This window comes from Salvelinus alpinus, chromosome 3, assembly GCF_045679555.1.
Source record: "Salvelinus alpinus chromosome 3, SLU_Salpinus.1, whole genome shotgun sequence".
NCBI classification, from domain to species: domain Eukaryota; kingdom Metazoa; phylum Chordata; class Actinopteri; order Salmoniformes; family Salmonidae; genus Salvelinus; species Salvelinus alpinus.
In genome coordinates, this window is record NC_092088.1 from 46,300,234 (window position 1) to 46,323,719 (window position 23,486).

Consider the following 23,486-nt stretch of genomic DNA (forward strand, 5'->3'; position numbering starts at 1 on the left):
GTCAATCACACTTCTGTGAAATCAAACTGTCCACTTAGGAAGCAACACTGATTGACAATACATTTCACATGCTGTTGTGCAAATGGAATAGACAAAAGGTGGAAATTATAGGCAATTAGCAAGACACCCCCAATAAAGGAGTGGTTCTGCAGGTGGTGACCACAGACCACTTCTCAGTTCCTATGCTGATGTTTTGGTCACTTTTGAATGCTGGTGGTGCTTTCACTCTAGTGGTAGCAAGAGACGGAGTCTACAACCCACACAAGTGGCTCAGGTAGTGCAGCTCATCCAGGATGGCACATCAATGCGAGCTGTGGCAAGAAGGTTTGCTGTGTCTGTCAGCGTAGTGTCCAGAGCATGGAGGCGCTACCAGGAGACAGGCCAGTACATCAGGAGACGTGGAGGAGGCCGTAGGAGGGCAACAACCCAGCAGCAGGACCGCTACCTCCGCCTTTGTGCAAGGAGGAGCACTGCCAGAGCCCTGCAAAATGACTTCCAGCAGGCCACAAATGTGCATGTGTCTGCTCAAACGGTCAGAAACAGACTCCATGAAGGTGGTATGAGTAAATGTAAATGTAAATTCGGGACACTCAACTTAATGTTATGTTACGTTAAGTATGGTTACACAAGATAGAAGATGACTTAATCATCTGTTTTATACAATAACGTGAATGTCGAGCTACCCAAAGGTTGCTTGTTCGAATGTCATCATGGGCAACTGTAACATTTTAGCTAATTAGCAACTTTGCAAATACTTACTACTTTTTAGCTACTTTGCAACTACTTAGCATGTTAGCTAACCCTTCCCCTTTAACTTAACTCCTAAACCTAACCTTAACCCTATGCCCTACCCTAGCTAACATTAGCCACTTAGCTAATGTTAGCAGCAATAAATTGGAATTCGTAACATATCATATGTTTTGAAAATGTATAACATATTGTATGGATTGCTATTCGTAACATATTGTACGAATTGCAATTTGTAAAATATACGACTTGTAATTTGTAACATATACGAAATGGATGATGGACATCCACAAATTAATAGCCTACATACCATACAAAATGTAACATATCATATTAATTGGAGTGGCTGCCATATTTCATTCTGGGATGTGTCCTACTGTTCAATGTTCACAATCAGTGGAGAAAAGATTTGAATTTGGCTGCCTGTGTAAATGCAGCCCAAAAAGTGCGGCTGCATTAAAAAAAAAGGTAGGCCTATGCTTTAATTGGGACCACTGGTTAACTGGAGCCATTGCATAGCCTGATAACTGTTTTTAGACTATTTTCCACACCAGTGTTATGGGGCATAGCATAGGTCAGTTTCCTTGGCTATATAGCGTAAAATAGCATCCTATAGAATAGACTAAGAAAAGTCCCCATTGTCGGTCATCAGACATGGCGGAAATTGAATGATAAATCTGCAGAAGGGGTCTGTCAGCCTCCGTGTCTAACATTTATTTATGTGTATGGGAAGTTACGTGACACCCGTGGTCGGGGGAGAGGTTTTGTGGTGCTTTCAAGACTGGGAAATAACCGAGATCAGGTTATGACGTCGGTGATCTTCAGGTCGGAAAGGCAGATCTCTAGAAAGATGCCTGAGTTTCCGATTTGGAATTCCGAGTTTGATGACTATTCAAAACGTTTTGTTCCGAGTTCCCAGTTGTCTTGAAAGCACCAATAGCATTGAGGTCAGAACTTTTTTTCTCCCATTGAGCGTCATTTTACCAACTACACCTCCCGCCCCCTTAGCGCACTCTCCGGCACTCCGTTGCAGAGGTGGTAACGCCACTTTTCGACTCAATTTCGTTATTATCTGTTGTCATTTTACTCTTATGTGCAACGGACTTTTCTCTTATGTTCACATATATTTGTGTAAAGATGACTAGCTTGAAGGCGTTTAAGGAGCCATTCGGTAAGTCTGTACTGTTATTTCAAACGTTAAATCGTATAGATAGGCTATGTCGTTTATGATGCTACCTTTTTGCTAGTGGTTGTGGATGAAGGTCATCCCGTGTTGCATGTTTGTACCTTCATCTTGTTCTTTTTGAACAACCTTCTAATTTACAAATAGATAGGCCCACTGTAATATTGAAATGTAAAAGTCCTTTTGTTTTTTAAATGTAGGCTATCTGAACTTTTTTAATAATTCGTTAAAAAAATATATATATAATTCATATCACATTGACATAATTTACATAAGAGAACTTGCATTTCATTGATTCCATTTCAGTGTGCTCTTCTCACAAGTGGGATTTCCCCAAACATAAAAATCCCCCCCTCTGTATCAATGATAGTAAGGGACTTGTGCCTTACTCTTCGTGAATGTATGAGATGTGTGGGAACTGGAAAATATTGCATTTTTTCAGTGACAAAGTGAGTAGGCTAGGCCTAGGCTTTTCCAAACTGTCCAATGTAAGTGCTGACTTAGACATAGCATAAAACTGTTATCTCCAATTTGAGGCATTGGAACATTGGACAACCTGAGGAATCAAACTCAATGGCAAGCTAGGCTACTGTGTTTATCAATGTTGTAAAGAATAGAACCCCACGTTTTTATATGGTTGGTTTTCACTGTGATTTTTGGCTGACAGGGTCCCCTAAGACAGGACTAGTAAAGGCCCAGTGCACTACTTTTGGGGAAAAATGTAAACAATGTATTTCAGTGTTTACCAGCATTTCTAACTTAAGGCTGATAGTTATCTGTACAAAACAGTGCATCTGATAATACTTATGGAATATACAAATACTTGCTTGATATATGTTTTCCAGTTTCTTTAAATACTTTGCAAATGCAACTTATATGTTCACTGAAATGGTCTATACATTTCCATACTGGTCATCTATGGGAATCAAACCCACAACCCTAGCATCACAAGTGCCATGCTCCACCAACTGAGCCACAACACATCATCACAAACCACTTGATGTCTCAATGTACTCAATAACTTCATTGTGCATTGTTTTTCTTCATGGTGATGGAAAGTCTACAGGTACAAACCTAGATGACCAGCCTTTGTACAATATAGTACTGTACATTTACATTAAGTGGTTTCTAAGGATGGTAAATTAATACTGAACAAAAGTGGTTGTTTTCCATGTTATTAAAAACAAAAAATACGATCAAGAAAATATTTACCTTGATGTGGATGTTTTGTGTCTTTGCCCATAACTTTGCACCTTTTGATGTAAATGTTTGAGGACAGGGTTTTGTTCTTTGTCATTCTAATGGAATCCAGAATCACAGAGAAAGGGACAGGGCAACAACTCTTATAATTCTAACTATTGAATCCTGAAAGATACTGTTCTTAATTGTACAACAACATTTCTTGCCAAAGCAGAGATGCTGAATTTTTTTTTTTGCCCGCCCTACAGACTTTTTATATCGGTCGCTAATATTAGTAAAGGCCCAGTGCACTACTTTTGTGAAAAAACATTGGGGAAAAAATATATACAATACCAGTCAAAAGTTTGGATACATCTACTCATTCAAGGGTTTTTCTATATTTTTACTATTTTCTACATTGTAGAATAATAGTGTTGACATCAAAACTATGAAATAACACATATGGAATCATGAAGTAACCAAAAAAGTGTTTAAACAAATCAAATAATATTTTATATTTGAGATTCTTCAAAGTAGCTACCCTTTGCCTTGATGACAGCTTTGCACACTCTTGGCATTCTTTCAACCAACTTCACCTGGAATGCTTTTCCAACAGTCTTGAAGGAGTTACCACATATGCTGAGCACTTGTTGGCTGCTTTTCCTTAACTCTGCGGTCCAACTCATCCCAAGCCATCTCAATTAGGTTGAGGTCGGGTGATCGTAGAGGCCAGGTCATCTAATGCAGCACTCCATCACTCTCCTCCTTGGTTAAATAGCCCGTACACAGCCTGGAGGTGTGTTGGATCAGTTTCCTGTTGAAAAACAAATGATAGTTCCACTAAGCGCAAACCAGATGGGATGGCGTATCACTGCAGAATGCTGTAGTAGCCATGCTGGTTAAGTGTGCCTTGAATTCTAAAGAAATCACGACAGTGTCCATGCTTCACGGTGGGAACCAGACATGCGGAGATCAACCGTTCACCTACTCTGCGTCTCACAAAGACAGGGCGGTTGGAAGCTAAAATCTCAAATTTGGACTCATCAGACCAAAGGACAGATTTCCACCGGTCTAAAGTCCATTGCTCGTGTTTCTTGGCCCAAGCAAATCTCATCTTATTATTGCTGTCTTTTAGTAGTGGTTTCTTTGCAGCAATTCGACCATGAAGGCCTGGTTCACGCAGTCTTCTCTGAACAGTTGAGGTTGAGATGTGTCTGTTACTTGAACTCTGTGAAGCATTTATTTGGGCTGCAATTTCTGAGACTGGTTACTCTAATGATCTTATCCTCTGCAGCAGAGGGAACTCTGGGTCTTCCTTTCCTGTGGTAGTCTTAGTTTCATCATAGCGCTTGAGGGTTTTTGCAACTGCACCTGAAGAAACTTTCAAAGTTCTTGACTTTTGCTGGGTTGACTGACCTTCATGTCTTAAAGTAATGATGGACTGTCATTTTTTCTTTGCTTATTTGAACTGTTCTTGCCATTATATGGACTTGGTATTTTACCAAATAAGGTTATCTTCTGTATACAAAGTAGGGGACTTTGTCACAACACAACTGATTGGCTCAAACGCATTAAGAAGGAAATAAATTCCACCAATTAACTTTTAACAAGGCACACATGTTAATTGAAATGCATTCCAGGTGACTAGCTCATCAAAGTTGTCATCAAGGCCAAGGGTGGCTATTTTGAAGAATCTCAAATATAAAATATATTTTGATTTGTTTAACACTTTTTTTGGTTACTACATGATTCCATATGTGCTATTTCATAGTTTTGATGTCTTCAATGTTATTCTACAATGTAGAAAATAGTAACAATAAAGAAAAACACCGGAATGATTAGGTGTGTTCAAACTTTTGACTGGTATTATAGATGGGTTTTTTTTTTTTTTGATTTTTTTAAAATGTATTTTTTAGGAGGTGCTGCAGCACCCCTACTTCCCGCGGGGCTGTGGAAAATGTATGAAAATGTGAGCTGTCCCCTTGAGCTCATACATATAAATTACATTTACTCAGTGATCTGTTTGGACAGATACCTGTTGGGTCTTGAGGATGCCTGCTCAGTTGAATGAACAGAACAATAATACCCCAATTTTGCACAATGCTCTGATTCTTTCATAAAAATGTCTGTGCTTTTTTAATGCTGAAACATTGTCCTCATCAGCATGCCTTGAAGAACAAGCTCTTTATTCTTTATTACTATTGCATTGTCAATCTTCATATAGCAGCCAAGGCCTGTGCAGAAGCTGAGGCTTTAGGCCAGCAAAGTAAGCCTCCTCTCACAACAAAATCACAGAACTTATTTGTCCTGCTGGAACTTGAGTTTTACAACACACACACACACAACCCTCAATCATTCACTGTACATAGACAAGGCAACTTTCAAAGCATTTGTCCATCTTTGCTTTAGGTATAGAAACTGCATGGATTGAGTTAGGTATTAGCACGCCATTCATCTCAAGCCATGTGTGGAAAAAAGCATGCCTTGGTCGCTGCAGAGCAAATGCAACATTGCACGGTCTGATTAAACTTTTAGAAACTCGACTTATCTTAGTAGCAAAGGCATGGGTGGTCAAAAAGGAGAAAATCTAGGTTAATCTCTATGGAATCATGGCCTGGAGGGATCTATTATGATGTGGTTTATATTTCATCTATTGAACTTCTTGCAGAGCGAGTAGGTACATGTCTCTGCATTCCCTGTGGAGCAGAAACAATGCTGAGCTGAGATGGGTTTCTGCTTACAGTTGATGAGTAGGGGACGTGGGGCTGATGTGTCTCAGCGTTGCACTAATAAGGAGCAAGGTAGAATGAGATTGAGTATGCATTACCAAAGCATCTGTACACATCTATGCAACCACAGACCTAGAATGAGATTCTATTTCTGTGTCCATCAGCAATTACACAGTTATTACAGTGATCATCACTGCTCTGCTGTTATTGATCTTACTGAGAGTATGGCATATGGTGAGTTAACTGGCATGTCCTCTCCTCTCTTGTCTCACTGTCATCATCATGTAGGTAACAACAAAAACAATTGAGAAAATACTGCAATATGTCAATATGCAGAAAATACTGCAATATTTTGTTTGTACCTTCCACAGAAATTATCACAGTTTCTGGACTGTGATTTATGACTTGCTTATGTTTTAAAATAATATTGTTCAATCAAAGGTGGTGAAGGTGTTTTAGTATTTATTTTAGTCTGGTATGTAAAGCCTCCCCACAAAAAAAAGTGACGTCTCAACAATATTTCCCTTCTTGTTGGTGATATGTTCAATCAATGACACGGGCCCCTGGTGTGAGACACCTTACAACTCCATTATAGTAAAGTGTGTGTGTGTGTGTGTGTGTGTTTACTCATGTCAGCAATGTGAGAAACCCTGCTATTTTTTTCTCTTGTTTGAGGAAGTGAACCAACCCACATATTGTCGTTTTGAGATCTATGTCTGACTTAGTTTCAACTGTGTCAACAACTTCATTAATATAACCCATGTGAAATGGTCTTTGGTTAACTTGAATGTGTTTACAAATCCAAGGTTCCCATATAAACTGAAGTGAGTGTCAGCTTCATGGAGTGTAACTTAAGAAAGGTCAGAGCAGCTCTTTATTTGGAGCTCTGAGGTCTCATACAATAGCCTCACAGTGATGCAGACTGACAGAGGCCTGCATTGCCTTGTAGAGGTATGTTTTAGAGCTGAAAAGAGGGCTTTGTACGTCTGCAACTATCAGGACCCAGGACACTCAATAAGTTCAGATTTAATGTGTCCTCTTCATGCTGATATTTGCTTTGTTGAAAAACTGCATTCCATTTCCATCAGCCATCATTTTCTATCAAATCTGCAATATTGTCCTTTGTGCATTGTTCTCTTCATGTAATCTCCCTGTTACACCTGTCTTGTCTCGACAGATATAATAATCTCTGAACCAGTGGAGGACACAGATACTAGTAGCTTCATGGCAGAAATGGTACGACCCTCTAATATCATCAGAAACAAACTAGTGTACACAAATGTACTATCTGAATTTTAAGGGATAATCCACCCCCAGAAATAAAAATCATGAAACACCTGTCAATTTGGTGAAAGCCTATGTTCTATCAGTGGTTTTAAAATAAAAATGTATCCAATGATTTAATTTCTAAGTGGTCCGTCTGGGAAATCTGAAAATCATGTAGGAACTCGTCATAGCTACCAGTTTCTCGTCACTGGAGATAGAGTATAACACACTATCACATTTCATAACACTTTTAAAACAATTACCTGATCTCCAGATCGGCCAATAGAACACATTCATCCGTTTTATATCGTCATGACAAAGTATATATTTCGCTTAGATGTGCTCAATCTAAACAGTGTACCAAATTATTCAACTCAGTTTCTCCTTTAAGTACCATCTCGCAATGTGCCCTGTGAGAAATGTGGGAAATGGCTGCTGTTGCCATAGCAACATACTCTGCAGTCGCTCTGGGTAGTGACGAACTGTACATTTAACTGGCTGAGATTACACTCCTAAATTGATAGTGAAGTTTGTTTAGGTGATTTTACAGCTAGCTAGCTACTTCACATGCTGATATGGACTTTGGTATTATTGTGTGTAGCTATATTTGCTAGCTAGCTACCTAGTCAGCCAGCCCAGAGAAAGCATTGCATGGTGGGTTTTGTAGTCAACTTGAACTGCAACATTTTCCCACAATTATTTGCATGTTGCTACCAAGCTTGTTATAATGACAAAATGAAACATTTGTTCTCAAAAAATATTGTTTTCACATATTAGTGTTATTTAACACTCTTTAACACTGTTAATAATTGGAATTAGTTGTTTGGGGTGGATTATCCCTTTAATTGAATAGATACATTGTTTTTGTTAGCAATAATTTTGTTATATCCTTTGAGCTAACTCTTCGGCCTGTTTAGATTGAGAAGAAAATAGCCATGTAAAGTAATTGAAGCATAGTTGAGTACATTATGCTGGAATTTCTTATGCCCAGGGACTGATATAGAAGCAAGTTGCAACAAGCCACTTTTCGCTATCCAACACAGAGTATAATTTTCTCACCCAATTTACAGACGTTTTCATTGCTATCTCTCGGTCTTAAAAGATGTATATCAGCATAAATATCTGCATTGATATATATAGTATTAAGATCACAATCCATCAGTATGCCACTTCCCAGCAAAGCTGAACATGTGTGTTTTGTGTCTCTTAGTCCTTGAAGTCCAACTATCCAGTCCAAGTCACAGAACCTCAAGGTGGGTGCTCTAAGCTCAGTACATCTGTTCACACAACTGATGTGCCTTTCTGTGCACTCTGATGAGAAACTACAACATTCACTTACACCGTCCATCTGTCCTTTCCAGATACAGTGACACTGCAGCTGAGGTCCATGCCACCTGGCTACCTCACACCTCCCTCAGGCAGAATAAGACAGGTGTGTAATGGGGTCACTTGCACCGAGCTAAAGTGTATTGTTTCTTTGGCTTATGATATTAATGTGAAAATGTGGTGATGAGTCTTGACAGGATGCTACTGTACACTGTAGCTTTTTAAATATAACTCCATACCTCTTACCCAGCATCTGAAAATGTCATACCCTGGCTATCTGTAATGTTTGAGCCGCTGTAACGGAAACTAGCTGTTGGTGTCAAAACCACAATAACATTTTGATGGGTGAGTGATCACTTTTTTCCATAGGAAAGGTGTTGTGAGTAGGTTTAAAAAGGTTGTGATTATTTTAATGGTATCAATTAGAATATTTTGATGTATTCTGAATCATATTTGTAGTTAATTCCACTCTAGAACTACAACAACTGAATGTAATGTTTTGTTTTACCCAACCTCATGCAGCCAGTAGAAGATGGTGTGGAGTGCATCTGCACAGGCTCCATCTTACAAGGTAAGTTAAATTAGCATTTTTATCATGATATATACTGTATCTCCGAACAACATTTCCAAGCACGTTGTACATATTTTCTACACAGATGCATTACACTTACATACGTGTACCTAAAATGGTAGTCTAATCATTTCCATGTACAGTGTATATATTTCCAAGGCTGTTGGTAATTCCATTTTCCTTGCCCCAATTCCTACCCCTTAGACTTCCCCAAGGAGCTGCAGTTCTTGAACAACCCCTGTGAGAAGTGCTGTTGCTCAGCTCCACCTCCAAAGATCAGTGACCTGATGGATGACAAGGACTTGCTGGACTTACTGCGGCTAAAACTGGACCCAAATCATTGCACTGTTAAGAACTGGAAGAACTTTGCGAGCCGTTGGGGTATGAGCTATGATGAGCTGACTCTGCTGGAGCACCGGACCCAGGGCTCAATGTGCCACAGCCCCACACAAGAGTTCCTGCTGCGCAACAACCACAAGACCGTCACTGAGCTCACCGAACTTTGCCGGGTTTACCAGCGCATTGATGTGCTGCGGCTTCTGCAAAGCTGGATGGATAACGACTGGCCCTCACGCTGGCAAAATGCTCATTGACCACTTGCCCCAACCCCTGAAAATCCCTCAGAAATTATGCATATTACTTTTTATATTTTGCTATACACTTTATTGAATTAGCAACAGGGACTTGGACCATTTTTTCCATATCCAGTGGTTCCAGGATTTTGGTTGAGTTGGTGTGCAAAAGACCAGTGGATCACATTTTATGACTCCTGCGGAGTTGAGGACTTAATAGGACTGATTTCCATTGTATACTCTTTACCAATACTGTAGTTCTGAGCATCTCAACCAGCTCATTATTTTCTTTTTCAAAGGTCCCGCAACCTCAGAATTGCTGTGTGTCCAATAGTGATGGGTTGTTCGCGAACAAACGGCTCTTTATGAACAGATCCTTTTTGGTGAATGTCAGGAAGCAAATCGCATCGTTGAAAGAGCCGTTCACTTGGCTCCCTGATTTGCATACTGCTACTATGCAAATATAACGTGTACATTCTGGTCCACATTCATTTTTCCAGTGCATTTAAAATAAACACAATTTTTTGACCGATCTAATAATTTCACTACGTAAAAAAAAATTTGAACACGTATTTCACGATCTGACATAATGGTAGCCTACCTTTTGGGCTTTACATTGGAGATTGGAAATCATGGTTCTAGGTCAATCTTTTTTAAATAATTTTGAACGAAGAGCTGTTTGGGAGCCAAATGAGCCGACTCTGAAGTGAATGGAGCCAAATGAGCTGGTTCACCGAAAAGACTCAGAATGGCCATCACTAGTGTCCAAGTGTCCCACAAAAATGACCAATGGGCTAGAATATAGTAAGTGGAACTGTGCTAACCAACATGGCACATCAAGAAGGTAAAGTGGAAAAGAGAGAAGAGGATTTAAATGGTGAACTGTTAGTACATTTTTACTTATTAGAACAGTCACCATAGTAATGACAGACAATAATAATCAATGTAGTATATATAATATGGCAAAGGAGACAGTTTTGCGTATTGGTCTTTTATAGTCTCATAAAAACATGAATCATCTCCAAGTATTGTTTGTATTAATAGTTAATGAGTCTTGATTATTTTGGGATAGTTTGATGAAGCAGAGGTCATGTTGTCAAATGAGATATCTCACTACGGTCTGAATCTTAATTAGCAATTTTCCCTTACGTTTTATCATTTTGTGATTACAATTCCCCCCCCCCCACCACCACTTGAAGCAAATAAAAGCTAGATGTTTTCCAGCTTCTTGCTAATCTTATGAACTTTTCTTCATCAACACGTTTCAAAAGTCATAATTGAAAATACAGCGCTGAAAAAATGATTTCTGTTGGAAGTTACCCATGAGAGTTTGAGTTTTCTGTGTATATGATTATATAACTTGGTAAATGTTTATTTATCTAGATTTCTTTTCAGTGATGAATATCCAATCAGAGGAATTCAAGCCTGTCATTTAATTATACAGTATCATATGGTTGTAGTCAATTATAAATTAGTAGTCTATCATCAATAAATGACAAATAAACATAATGGATGTATTAATTTAATATAATAGTTTATTGGAAAAAATATCTCATGAATAGTTTAATTACATTTCACTTTTCAACTATTGTTTTTGCTTAAAATGTAAAGATGACATTTTCCATACAGATTGTGTCCCCTTTGTGGTTGAAATAGGTCTGAATTGTGACAGATACAATACTGAGGCATTTGTAAAAATGAGTATACTTCCAAGTGAACAGAATATGGGAAATAGTAACATAATTGAAATAAGTTTGAGTACACATGGAGCTAATGAACACATTTTCCTTAATTTTGATGTCAACTGTTTAAATATAGATGTAGCATATGGATGAATACAAAGAGATATCTGAGACAAATCTACAGAAAAAATAATGACATGTTTATGTTTTCTACATAGAAACAAATCACATCCTCAACATGGAGTCAGCTCATGCACAAATGGAATGGTGCTTATTTACAAAATAGTTACATTCATGTTGGTTTATCCCAAGTGTACGGTTCACATGGCTGGAAACCAGGAATAATCTGCATCGGGATCTGTGATATTCAGACCAAGCATATTGGAGAGGCTTATTGATATCCTGTTGTTTTCCTCCAATGAGTCTAGTGCATCTGAGGTGATTTTTGCTTTGAACAACTTCAACCGCTCCATGATGTTAATAGGTCCTAAAGGTGATGTCTCTTTCCGTCCTTCAGTCAAAGACACATTCACTTTAGGCAAACTGACCTCTGTACTAGCTGTATCAAGGCCTCCTTCAAGCTTTGGTGTGTCAATGGCCTCAAAAAGGGCCTCCGCAGCATCTTTGAGCGCACTCTCAATCTTGTTGTTCTTTGGAAGTCTGTGAAAGGTAAACATTGGTACTTCTACCTGACCACTCTCTGTTTCATCCCCACTCTGCTCTTCCTCATTGTCCATGTCAGACTCTTTACCTTTTGAGCCAGAGAATCTAAACCTTGGCCACTTTAATTGCCATTTTAACTTACTTTTGTGAGTGTCATCTATTTTGATGTCAGCTAAATTGACGTCAGGAGCAGAGAGACTCAGTTCGGGTGTACTAATCTCTCCCTCAACTTTGGGGACAGAAACTTCCACATCTGGCGCATTCACATCTGCACTGGCATCAAGTTCTGGTACCTTTATTCTAGGTCTTGAGAGACCAAACTTTGGCATCTTAAAATAAGGCAGTTTTCCAGAGGGAACCTCAATGTCAACATCTGGAGAGTTCAGCTCAACCTCAGGACTTTTAATGTCTCCCTGCACACTCAGACCAATGTCTGGGACACTTACTCTAATCTCTGGAGTAGAGAGATTAAGATCAGGAGCATTCAATTCCACCTCTGGTCTGGAGAGGTCAGGTTTTGGTAAAGTTAGATTTACATCTGGAGCACTGATATCACTTTCAACATTAGGAGCAGATAGATTTCGGTCTGCTTGATGTACATCTACCTTTGGGGCTACACGCCCAGTCTCAAGTGTGGGAACTAGAATATTTATGTCAGGTGCATCAACGTCAAGGTTGGGTTCCTCCAGTTTATGATTTGAAAGACCAAATGTGGGGTGCTTAAAATAAGAGAATTTGAATTTGCCTGAAGCGGCATCCGTATCTATATCTGGAGCTTTTATATCTACTTCAGATCCTTTGAGGTCAGCTTTGGGTACGTTGATATCTATCTCTGGTACATTCACTTCGCCCTCAAGTTTGGAGGCTGAAACATTGAGCTCTGGTGTTTTCAGGTCTAGATCATGAACTTTAAGATCTACTTTTGGTAAATTCACATCAACCTCAAGAGCTGAGATGTCTAAATCTGGTGTCTTCGGATCAGCATCAACATTAAGGTAAACATTTGGCGCTTGAAGATCTACATCTAGTCCTTCAAAGTCCATTTTGGGCAAACTGATATCTAAATCTGGAGCAGAGATATCTCCTTCAACCTTTGGGGTAGAAAGGTTCAGCTCTGATATTTGCAGCTGGTCATCGGTGGCATTTCGGGCAGCTTCAGGCAAACTGACATTGATACCTGGAGCAGCAATGTCTCCCTCAATTTTTGGAGCTGAGAGGTTGAGGTCCGGTGCATTCAGGTCTAGATCAGACCCTTGAATATCTGCTTTTGGTAAATTCACATCGATCTCTGGAACTGATATGCCTGAATCGTGTGTCTTAAGCTCAATTATTGGAACCTCAATGTTGAGATCAGGGGCTTTAAGGTCTACTTCAGACAAATGAATATCAAGACAGGGAGCAGTTATGGCTCGCTCAATTTTGTGGGCAGAAAGATCAGGTGTTTTCAGCTCTACAACACAGGCTTGGAGGTCAGCTGTTGACAAATTGACATACACATCGGGAACAGAGGCATCCAACTCTGGGGCCTTGAGATTAGCATCCAGGTTTGGTCCTTTAACTCTTGGCCCTGTTAAACCAAAATTTGGCAGTTTGATTTTAGGCAAATTAAATTTTCCAGAGGGAGCATTACGGTCAGCATCTAGGGCTTGAAGATCTACCTCTGGACCTTTGATGTCAGCTTCAGGGAAACTGATACTCAAATCTGGAGCAGCAATGGCTCCTTCAATTTGGGGGGCAGAAAGGTCCAGGTCTGGTGTTTTCAGCTCTACAGGAGCTTGGAGATAAGCTGTTGGCAAATTGACATCCAGATCAGGAACAGAGATGTCCAACTCCAGGGCCTTGAGATTAGCATCCAGGTTTGATCCTTTAACTCTTGGCCCTGTTAAACCCAAATTTGGCAGTTTGATTTTAGGGAACTTTAATTTTCCAGAGGGCTCAAGGTTGACATCTGAGGCTTGAATATCCACAACTTGTCCTTTGAGGTCAATTTCAGGCAAACTCACATTGAGATCTGGAACAGCGATGTCTCCCTCAATTGCTGGTGCTAAGAGGTTGAGGTCTGCTGTTTTCAAGTCAATGTCAGTCCCTTTCAGATATGCTTCGGGTAAATCAACATCTAATTCTGGGGTGTTAAAATCAGCATCTACATCAAGTTCCAGTCCTTTTACTTTTCTCATTTTTGGCCATTTTATTTTCGGCAACTTGAATTTTCCAGAGGGCGCATCAATGTCTACATCTACATCTGGTCCTTTGAGGTCAGCTTCAGGCAAACTGACATTGAGATCTGGAACAGCGATGTCACCTTCAATTGCTGATAGGTCCAAATCTGGTGTCTTCAGATCAACATCAAGGTCTGGTCCCTTCACCTTATGTCCAGACCAGTTAACTTTGGGCATTTTAAAAGTTGGAAATCTATGTTTTCCAGAGGGTGCCTCAATGTTGACCTCTGGTGCCTGAAGATCTACATCTGGACCTTTCAAGTCAGCTGTGGGGAAATTGACATCTACATCTGGTGCACTTATATCCCGGTAAATGTTAGTGGTAGAGAGACTCATGTCATGTACAGTCAGCTTAGCATCCAGATCCATTTCTGTCTCCTTCACCTTTGGACCATCGAGTCCAAATTGAGGCTTCTTTAGGTTGAACAACTGGAATTTTCCAGAGGGAGCATCAATGTCAACATCTGGAGCATCGAGGTCAGCTTTGTGTAAATTAAGATCTACAGCTGGTGCGCTTATTTCTCCATCAATGTTTGGAGTGGAGTGATTGAAGTCAGGTGCAGACAGGTCAGCATCTATGTCGACATCGAGTCCCTTAACCTTGGGTCCAGAGTGTCCAAACCTTGGCTTTTTTAGAGTAAGCCATTTGAATTTACCTGAAGGGGGCTCAATGTCCACTTCTGGTGCGTTAAAGTCTACTTCAGGGCCTTTGATATCTGCATTTGACAAATTGGTGTCCAAATCAGGAGTGTCAAGACCTGCATCAACATCAGGGACAGAGAGACTGAGGTCAGGTACCTTCAGATCTGCATCAACATCTGGAGCTTTTATCTTTGGTCCAGAGAGCCTGAACTTAGGCTTTTTGAGTGTCGGGAACTTAAATTTGACAATGGGAGGATGAATGTCAACATCAGGGCCACTCAGGTCTGCTTTGGGTAAATTCAATTCTAAATTTGGGTTGCTCATCTCACCCTCAATCTTTGAGGCAGAAAGATCAAAGGTTGGTGTCTCCAGATCTGTCTTAACACCAGGGGCTTTGACTTTTGGCCCATGAAGACCAAATTTGTGTTTCTTTAAATGAGGCCATTTCAATTTACTTGAGGGAGCCTCAATGTTGATATCTGGAGCTTGCAGATCTACCTCAGCTTTTGGTGAACTCAAATCTACATCTGATGCACTTATCTCTCCATCAATGTTGAGAGTGGAGAGATTCACGTCAGCTGCAAACAGGCCAGCACCTATGTCGACGTCAGATCCCTTCACTTTGGTTCCAGATAATCCAAACTTGGGCTTTGTTTGAGTTAGCCATTTGAATTTGCCAGAAGGAGCCTCTATGTCAACATCTGGAGCTTTCAAGTCAGCATTTGGATCATTCAAATCTACATTTGGGGCTTTAATTTCCACATCGGGAGCTGAAATCTTCAGGTCTGGTGTCTCCAGCTCTCCACTGAGACCAGGGCCTTCTAAATCTCCTGATATGTTCACGTGTCCCTTTGGTGCTTTGGCTTTTATGTGTGGTAGATTGAAGTGAGGCATTTTTAATTTGGGATCCTTGTACTTAAATCCATTTGTCTTAACCTCTGGTTTCTCCAAGTCAAGTGAGGCATCTGGAGTGCGGAGCTTTGGTATTAATAGACTGTCTTCAAGGCATCTGAGGGTGCCATCGATATCTGCTCCTTTCATTATAGGCCTAGACATTCCAATGGTGGACATTGTGAACTTTGCATCACCATCAGTTCCAGGTGTGTCCAATGTCACATTGGGCAATTCCCCATTCAAAGTGGGACCATTGATTTCACTCTTCAACCCCCCTTCAGCATTTAGTTGTCCACTGAGGCCATCGACCTCGATAGTTGGTGCCTCAACTGATTGCTGCATTCTGCTGTAGGGATCCTTGAGCATCTATAGACAATCAAATAGTAAATAAAGCATAGTTCTATGTGGTGCTCAGTGGGCAAATATTAAGATATTGAGCCACAATACATTATTTTATTACCTTCAGAAAGTATTCAGACCCTTGACTTTTTCCACATTTTGTTACGTTACAGCCTTATTCTAAAATGGATTAAATAAAATAAATTCCTCAGCAATCTACACACAATACCCGATAACGACAAAGCAAAAACAGTTTTTTGCAACAAACAAAAAAATACCTTTTTTACATAAGTATTCAGACCCTTTGCTATGAGACTCGAAATTGAGCTCAGATGCATCCTGTTTCCATTGATCATCCTTGAGATGTTTCTAGAACTTGATTGGAGTCAACCTGTGGTAAATTCAATTAATTGGATAGGTGCACACCTGTCTATATAAGGTCCCACAGTTGACAATGCATGTCAGAGCAAAAACCAAGACATGAGGTTGAATTGTCCGTAGAGTGCCGAGACAGGATTTGTGTCGAGGCACAGATCTGGGGAAGGGTACCAACAAATTTCTGCAGCATTGAAGGTCCCCAAGAACACAGTGGCCTCCATCATTCTTAAGTGGAAGAGGTTTGGAACCACCAAGACTCTTCCTAGAGCTGGCCGCCCGGCCAAACTGAGCAATCGGGGGAGAAGGGCCTTGGTCAGGGAAGTGACCAAGAACCCGATGGTCACTCTGACAGAGCTCTAGAGTTCCTCTGTGGAGATGGGAACTTCCAGAAGGACAACCGTCTCTGCAGCACTCCACCAATCAGGCCTTTATGGTAGAGTGGCCAGATGGAAGCCACTCCTCAGTAGAAGACACATGACAGGATTCTCTGGTCTGATGAAGCCAAGATTGAACTATTTGGCCTGAATGCCAAGCGTCACATCTGGAGGAAACCTGGCACCATCCCTGTGGTGGCAGCATCATGCTGTGGGATCTTTTTCAGCGGCAGGGCCTGAGAGACTAGTCAGGATCGAGGGAAAGATGAACAGAGCAAAGTACAGAGAGATCCTTGATGAAAACCTGCTCCAGAGAGCTCAAGACCTCAGACTGGGGCAAAGGTTCACCTTCCAACAGGACAATGACCATAAGCACACAGCCAAGACAACGCAGGAGTGGCTTCAGGACAAGTCTCCGAATGTCCTTGAGTGGTCAAGGCAGAGCATGGACTTGAACCTGATCAAGCATCTCTGGAGTGACCTGAAAATAGCTGTGCGGCGATGCTCCCCATGCAACCTGACCGAGCTTGAGAAGATCTGCAGAGAAGAAACTCCCCAAATACAGGTGTGCCAAGCTTGTAGCGTTATACCCAAGAAGACTCAAGGCTGTAATTGCTGCCAAAGAGGCTTCAACAAAGTACTGAGTAAAGGTTCTGAATACTTATGTAAATGTCATTTTTCTATTTTTTTCTCATAAATTAGCTAACAATTCTAAAAACCTATGAGGGGAAAAAAATGCCTAATCAATTTTAGAATAAGGCTGTGATGTAACAAAATGTGGAAAAAGTCAACGGGTCTGAATACTTTCCGAAGGCACTGTAATTCTTCAAAACTGAAAAAGTTATGTCAACTATTATGTCAGCATAGTGCAATGACTGCTGGCATAAATCCTGAAGTACATTTGATTCTGACACTTACATCCCCAGGATCTTTGAGGCCACCATCCAATGATCCGAGACTGACGCTGGCTTTCAGATCCTGCTTTGTCATAACTCTCATGTTGTCATTGTAAGGCTCCATGATCTTGAGTAATTTCATCCTGTCATCTTTACTGAGGTGATTCAGATTGATGGTGACAGCAACAATCTCATTGTCTGAAAGAGTAGAGAGAAAAGTTTTACTAATAATTATCTATTGTGCTTTGTATGTTATAATTATGAATGTTTTTGATCAGAAATAAACTAGTATGTGACATTTTACCTTCTTTTAAGCCAATCTTATCAGTGACACTAGGGTCTGTGATTCCAGTGATGACAACTCCTCTTTTTGAATCCTCCAGGACCAAGCTTTTGGAGTAACGTCTTTGCTGACTTTCCCCATTCTAGGAAGATGTCAAATAAAATGAAATAACAATTGTAGTCACTATCATTAAGCAGCAACCATTTGTAACAGTTACATTAGCATGTGTGCAGTACTCATCCAAAGTGGACTAAGAATCTGGTAAAACAAAGAATCTGTATGGTTTTAGGCTCTGATTTCTTTACACTGTGAATACACCCCAGGATAGATTGTTCTTGTAAAAACAAGCTGGCTCCCTCAAGGCTCCTGCTCTTTAAAGGGGCAATCTACTTTTCAAGCATTAACAAAGAGGTCACCTGCCATTGTTTTTGTAAAAACCTGAGGGATGGGTCTGGAGAAATGTTATCACTCTCAAATTCATAGATAGAGCTATGGTTACAAGGACTGACTAGCCATGATATAAACATTATAGCTTAAAATATATTTTGAGACTATACAGGGTTTGTTTACAATGATATTGTTTACTAACAATGAAGTAAAATTTGCTTATATTTTGGGTTCTGATGGGTTATGACAGTTGACCTAAGTACACAAGGCTTTTAAATTATTTGACTCACCATGATTTCTGAAGTATATTTACAGCGGCATATCAAGAAAAATGTCCTCACTATAACCTGTAAAAACAACAAAAAAGAAGTGAGGTACAGTGTGTCTTTACTATCAGTTTATAATGTGATTTAATAAGCAAAACTCCCTCTAAAATAAGACATTTCATCTTACAGGGTTTGATGTTGCACAACAATAAAATGTACATTGAAAAATCCAAAAGAGAAATCTATTTCAACTTTATATTTTAACTATTTTTATTGAAGGGTAGCTTTGGAATTATTGCATTTCCTAATGACAAAACTGCCTCAGATTATTATAATATCTGTATGTGGTGATATATCTGTTAATGAAAACTTTTGTGAGGTGTAGCTAGCAGAGACAAACCACATCCTCTCCCAGCTCGGTGGGTGAAACATCCACACAGAAACACAGTTGCACACAGTTAATGCATCTCTGCTCAGACTTACACCTAAACAGTCTTTGCTAGACTTTTGCTGCATCACAAGATAAGGCAGGAGGTAGGGATGAATGCTTGAGCATTTCACAAATGGATTGTGATTTACGTACAGAATAATATGAAATGTTCTGAGACCAGGTTGCATAACTTAACATGTAAAAAACAACCAAAATAGTAATTGGACTATGTCTGCTGAAAGGTATCATCACTACTGTTATAATGACAATAATTATCTCGATAACCACTCTAAAGCTTTTGACAAAGCTCTCTGCCTTTAATTTACTGCTGGCTGATTGACAGAGAGAGTGACAGCGACACCCACACACAGACAGCCGCACGCCTTAGGAACCCCAGCAATGGCCACTGCCAGGATGCTCAGGGGAATGTTTCCCAAACAAGTTGATTTAGATGCATGATAGCTTACATGCCATACCTACTACCACAGCCACATACTGCCACACCCACTACCCTCATGAATGTCAACGTGTTCACCTGCATTGTGATGCTGAGGGTTTGGGCAGCATGTCAGAAAGAGGGAATGGTGTAAACTGAATTATGAGTGCCATGATATTGGCTTCAAAACATTACATTATTGTACCGGAAGGGGCGGACTGGGACAAGAATCCAGCCCAGGCATTTTATCCACACCAGCCCACGCTGCCAACTCATCCACAGCCACACATCCCATCCCTACTTGGACATAGTGCTGACACATAACATTGGCAGTACAGTACAGCGTTTCTCAACAATTGACAGTACCAGTGACTGACTTCCTCCACAACTTGTTTTTGTACAACTCTTTTTTTAAATTTATTTTACTTTTACCCCCCAATTTCATGGTATCCAATTGGTAGTTACAGTCTTGTCTCATCACTGCAACTGCCGTACGGACTCGGGAGAGGCGAAAGTCGAGAGCCATGCGTCCCCGAAACACAACCCACACTGCTTCTTGACACAATGCCCACTTAACCCAGAAGCCAGCCATACCAATGTGTCGGAGGAAACACTGTGCACTGCGCCCGGCCCGCCAGTGCACAATGGGACAAGGACATCCCTGCTGGCCAAACCCTCCCCTAACGACGCTGGGCCAATTGTGTGCCTCCCCATGGGTCTCCCGGTCTCCCGGTCGTGGCCGGCTGAATACCACAGTAGTTTATTCTAACATTCAGTGTTATTAACTATATATACACAAGTATGTGGACACCCCGTAAAATTGTAAGCAAATCCTCACAGCAAATCCTCACAGCAATGTTCCAACATCTAGTGGAAAGCCTTCCTAGAAGAGCTATTAATGCCCATGATTTTGGAATAAGATGTTCGACGAGCCGGTGTCCACATACTTTTTTCATATAATGTATGTGTTCCCTTGAATCAACACCTACCCTGAGTGTTAATTATAGTCCAGACTAACATTTTCCCCTGGTGTCAATGGTGCCTCTGTAAGAGTTTAACTTTACTCCGTCCCCTCGCCCCGACCCGGGCGCGAACCAGGGACCCTCTGCACACATTAACAACAGTCACCCACGAAGCATCGTTACCCATCGCTCCTAGTCCATGATTTGGGTAATCATCTTTTAAAGTCTTTCATAGTCTTTCATAATTATTCTAAAGTGTAATGAATAACTAACTGTGGTATTCAAGGAATAAGTTGTTTCATCTAACACGTCCAAGCAGGAATGTAGAGATTTAGCTCATACATTTAGCTCGACAGTAAATTATTGCACCAGTAAGTGCGGATAGAGCAGCTTGCTATGGAGCAGAAAGCTATTTACATGCATTGGACAGACGAGTGTAGGGTGCGAGATGCGACCAAAATTTTGCAGGTGGGGAGAGAGCGAGAGAGGGTGGAGGAAGAGGCTTGGCTTGAAGTGCTGGGCATCTTGTTGTTATGACATGCATTATCTGAATTCGGGCCACAGAATTAGACCTACGGAAGAGCGGCTTCTATGAAGGATCTTTGAATGAAGGTTCTGTGTGTAGAGCGGCACCTGAATTTAAATAAAAACATGTCTTCCCTTTTTGTAGTTAATAAATCCAATGTGAAACGTGATAACTATAGTATCCTTAACCAGCTTTGAAAAGGTTCATCCATTCTTCTCTAATGAAAAATCTCTCTCCCTAATTTCTGAATCCCGCTTGTAACGTCAGCAGGTTACTAAACTATGCTTCGGAAGGGGAGGGGGAGGGGTAGGTTGCCTACACGCACACACACTGGCAAAGATTTTCAACTGGCTGGCAGGCAGTCACTGGAATAAGTTTCAGAGTGAGGGCTTCGCATAGGAGCTTTGTTGTGTTTTTTGTGGGACTGGAAACAAATGCCCGGAATGTAAAATAACGTTATTAACCGGTTCACACACTTTTAAAATAATGGTCCAGAACAGTATAAATTACTTTTGTTTGCGGTTCTGATTCTGTTCCTTGAAAAATTTCTTTATTTTCTGGTTTTTGGTTCTGTTCCATGAACCGGTTCCAACCCCTTGTTTTGAGTGAGGTGACAATGTATACTGAACAAAATTATAAATGCAAAATGTTCATATGAGGAAATCAGTCAATTTAAATAAATTCATTAGGCCGTAGTCTATGGATTTCACATGACTGGGAATACAGATATGCATCTGTTGGTCACAGATACCTTAAAAAAAAGGTAGAGGCGTGGATCAGAAAACCAGTCAGTATCTGGTCTGACCACCATTCGCCTCATGCAGCACGGCACATCTCCTCCACATAGTGTTGATCAGGCTGTTGATTGTGGCCTGTGGAATGTTGTTCCACTCCTCTTCAATGGCTGTGTGAAGTTGCTGGATATTGGCGGGAACTGGAACACGCTGTCGTACACGTCAATCCAGAGCATCCCAAACACCCTCAATGGATGATATGTCTGGTGAGTATGCAGGCCATGGAAGAACTGGGACATTTTCAGCTTCCAGGAATTGTGTACAGATCCTTGTGACATGGGGCCATGCATTATCATGCTGAAAAATTAGGTGATGGCAGTGGATGAATGGCACGACAATGGGCCTCAGGATCTCTTCACGCTGTCTCTGTGCATTCGAATTGCCATCGATAAAATGCAATTGTGTTCGTTGTCTGTAGCTTAACCCTGTCCATATCAAATCAAATCAAATTTATTTATATAGCCCTTCTTAGATCAGCTGATATCTCAAAGTGCTGTACAGAAACCCAGCCTAAAACCCCAAACAGCAAGCAATGCAGGTGTAGAAGCACAGTGGCTAGGAAAAACTCCCTAGAAAGGCCAAAACCTAGGAAGAAACCTAGAGAGGAACCAGGCTATGAGGGGTGGCCAGTCCTCTTCTGGCTGTGCCGGGTGGAGATTATAACAGAACATGGCCAAGATGTTCAAATGTTCATAAATGACCAGCATGGTCAAATAATAATAATCACAGTAGTTGTCGAGGGTGCAGCAAGTCAGCACCTCAGGAGTAAATGTCAGTTGGCTTATCATAGCCGATCATTAAGAGTATCTCTACCGCTCCTGCGGTCTCTAGAGAGTTGAAAACAGCAGGTCTGGGACAGGTAGCTCGTCCAGTGAACAGGTCAGGGTTCCATGCCCCGACTTCCTAGTTAATTACATTTGCCTGATTAGTTAATCACGAAATGCTAATTACAGAGAATCTTTGATTAAAAATTAAAAGTCTTCAGTTAATGAGCTACAGACGTTTGTGTTGTACCATTAGATTTTTCTATTTATTCTGCATTCATTGGTACCAACCATTAGTCTGTGTTTAACGGGGGCTGAGTAGAGTGATGTTTGTGAGACGAGGGGCCCGATTCTTTTTATAAAAACGTCTGTATGGTTTGAGCTACAAACTATTAAAATCTTTCTATGAAAAGCTGAGACTCGCACGAACTATATAATGCTCACAAGTTACACAAGAGTCATTAGAAGGTAAGGGGTTCTTCTACGTAGAAGATCCTAGGAAATCCAAGAACATTGTGTCTATAATACTGTAATAAGCTCACATAGTTGCTGTCACAAACGCCAAACTCCACACAGTTGTCACTGACTAGTTGGATATTCACCCTTATCAATAAAACTCATGAATGCAACTGTTTAGGGCTGGGGTCTCAGGAGATATAAGGTTCATTCTATTACCAGTTGACACAGCAGAAACAAGAGCACTAAACTATGATTAAAATTCCCATTGTACCATCGGCACGAATTACATCAAGTTGTTAAATATCTTATTCTAATGGCACCAAAAGCCTTATTATGTGGCCGCGTAGCTCGTATGCATATATGCTGGGCCTGTGCTGGGCTCAGATTGGGAAGGACTCACCTTGTGATGCTCCTAGATATGCGTCCTCTGAAAGCCCAGGCAATGTTGTCTTCTCTGTACCTTAGCTGTTCTGTGAACCTAAGAGGATCTGTGTTAAATACATTGTGTTAAATGTCTTC

The 23,486-nt window shown here is 40.7% G+C and overlaps 2 protein-coding genes across 2 annotated transcripts; one reads left to right on the forward strand and one right to left on the reverse strand.

The window, feature by feature from the left end:
* The first annotated feature begins 1,622 nt into the window (after positions 1-1,622).
* Positions 1,623-11,082, forward strand: LOC139570827 (ectodysplasin-A receptor-associated adapter protein-like). The gene is made up of 6 exons (XM_071393037.1): positions 1,623-1,918; positions 7,016-7,074; positions 8,315-8,357; positions 8,466-8,536; positions 8,953-9,001; positions 9,206-11,082. The coding sequence occupies exons 1-6, from the start codon at positions 1,861-1,863 to the stop codon at positions 9,592-9,594; spliced, it is 669 nt and encodes a 222-aa protein (XP_071249138.1). The 5' UTR covers positions 1,623-1,860; the 3' UTR covers positions 9,595-11,082.
* Positions 11,083-23,486, reverse strand: LOC139570826 (neuroblast differentiation-associated protein AHNAK-like). The gene is made up of 5 exons (XM_071393036.1): positions 23,368-23,486; positions 18,621-18,677; positions 17,965-18,085; positions 17,683-17,858; positions 11,083-16,039 (listed from the first exon to the last, which is right to left on the reverse strand). The coding sequence occupies exons 2-5, from the start codon at positions 18,621-18,623 to the stop codon at positions 11,576-11,578; spliced, it is 4,764 nt and encodes a 1,587-aa protein (XP_071249137.1). The 5' UTR covers positions 18,624-18,677; positions 23,368-23,486; the 3' UTR covers positions 11,083-11,575.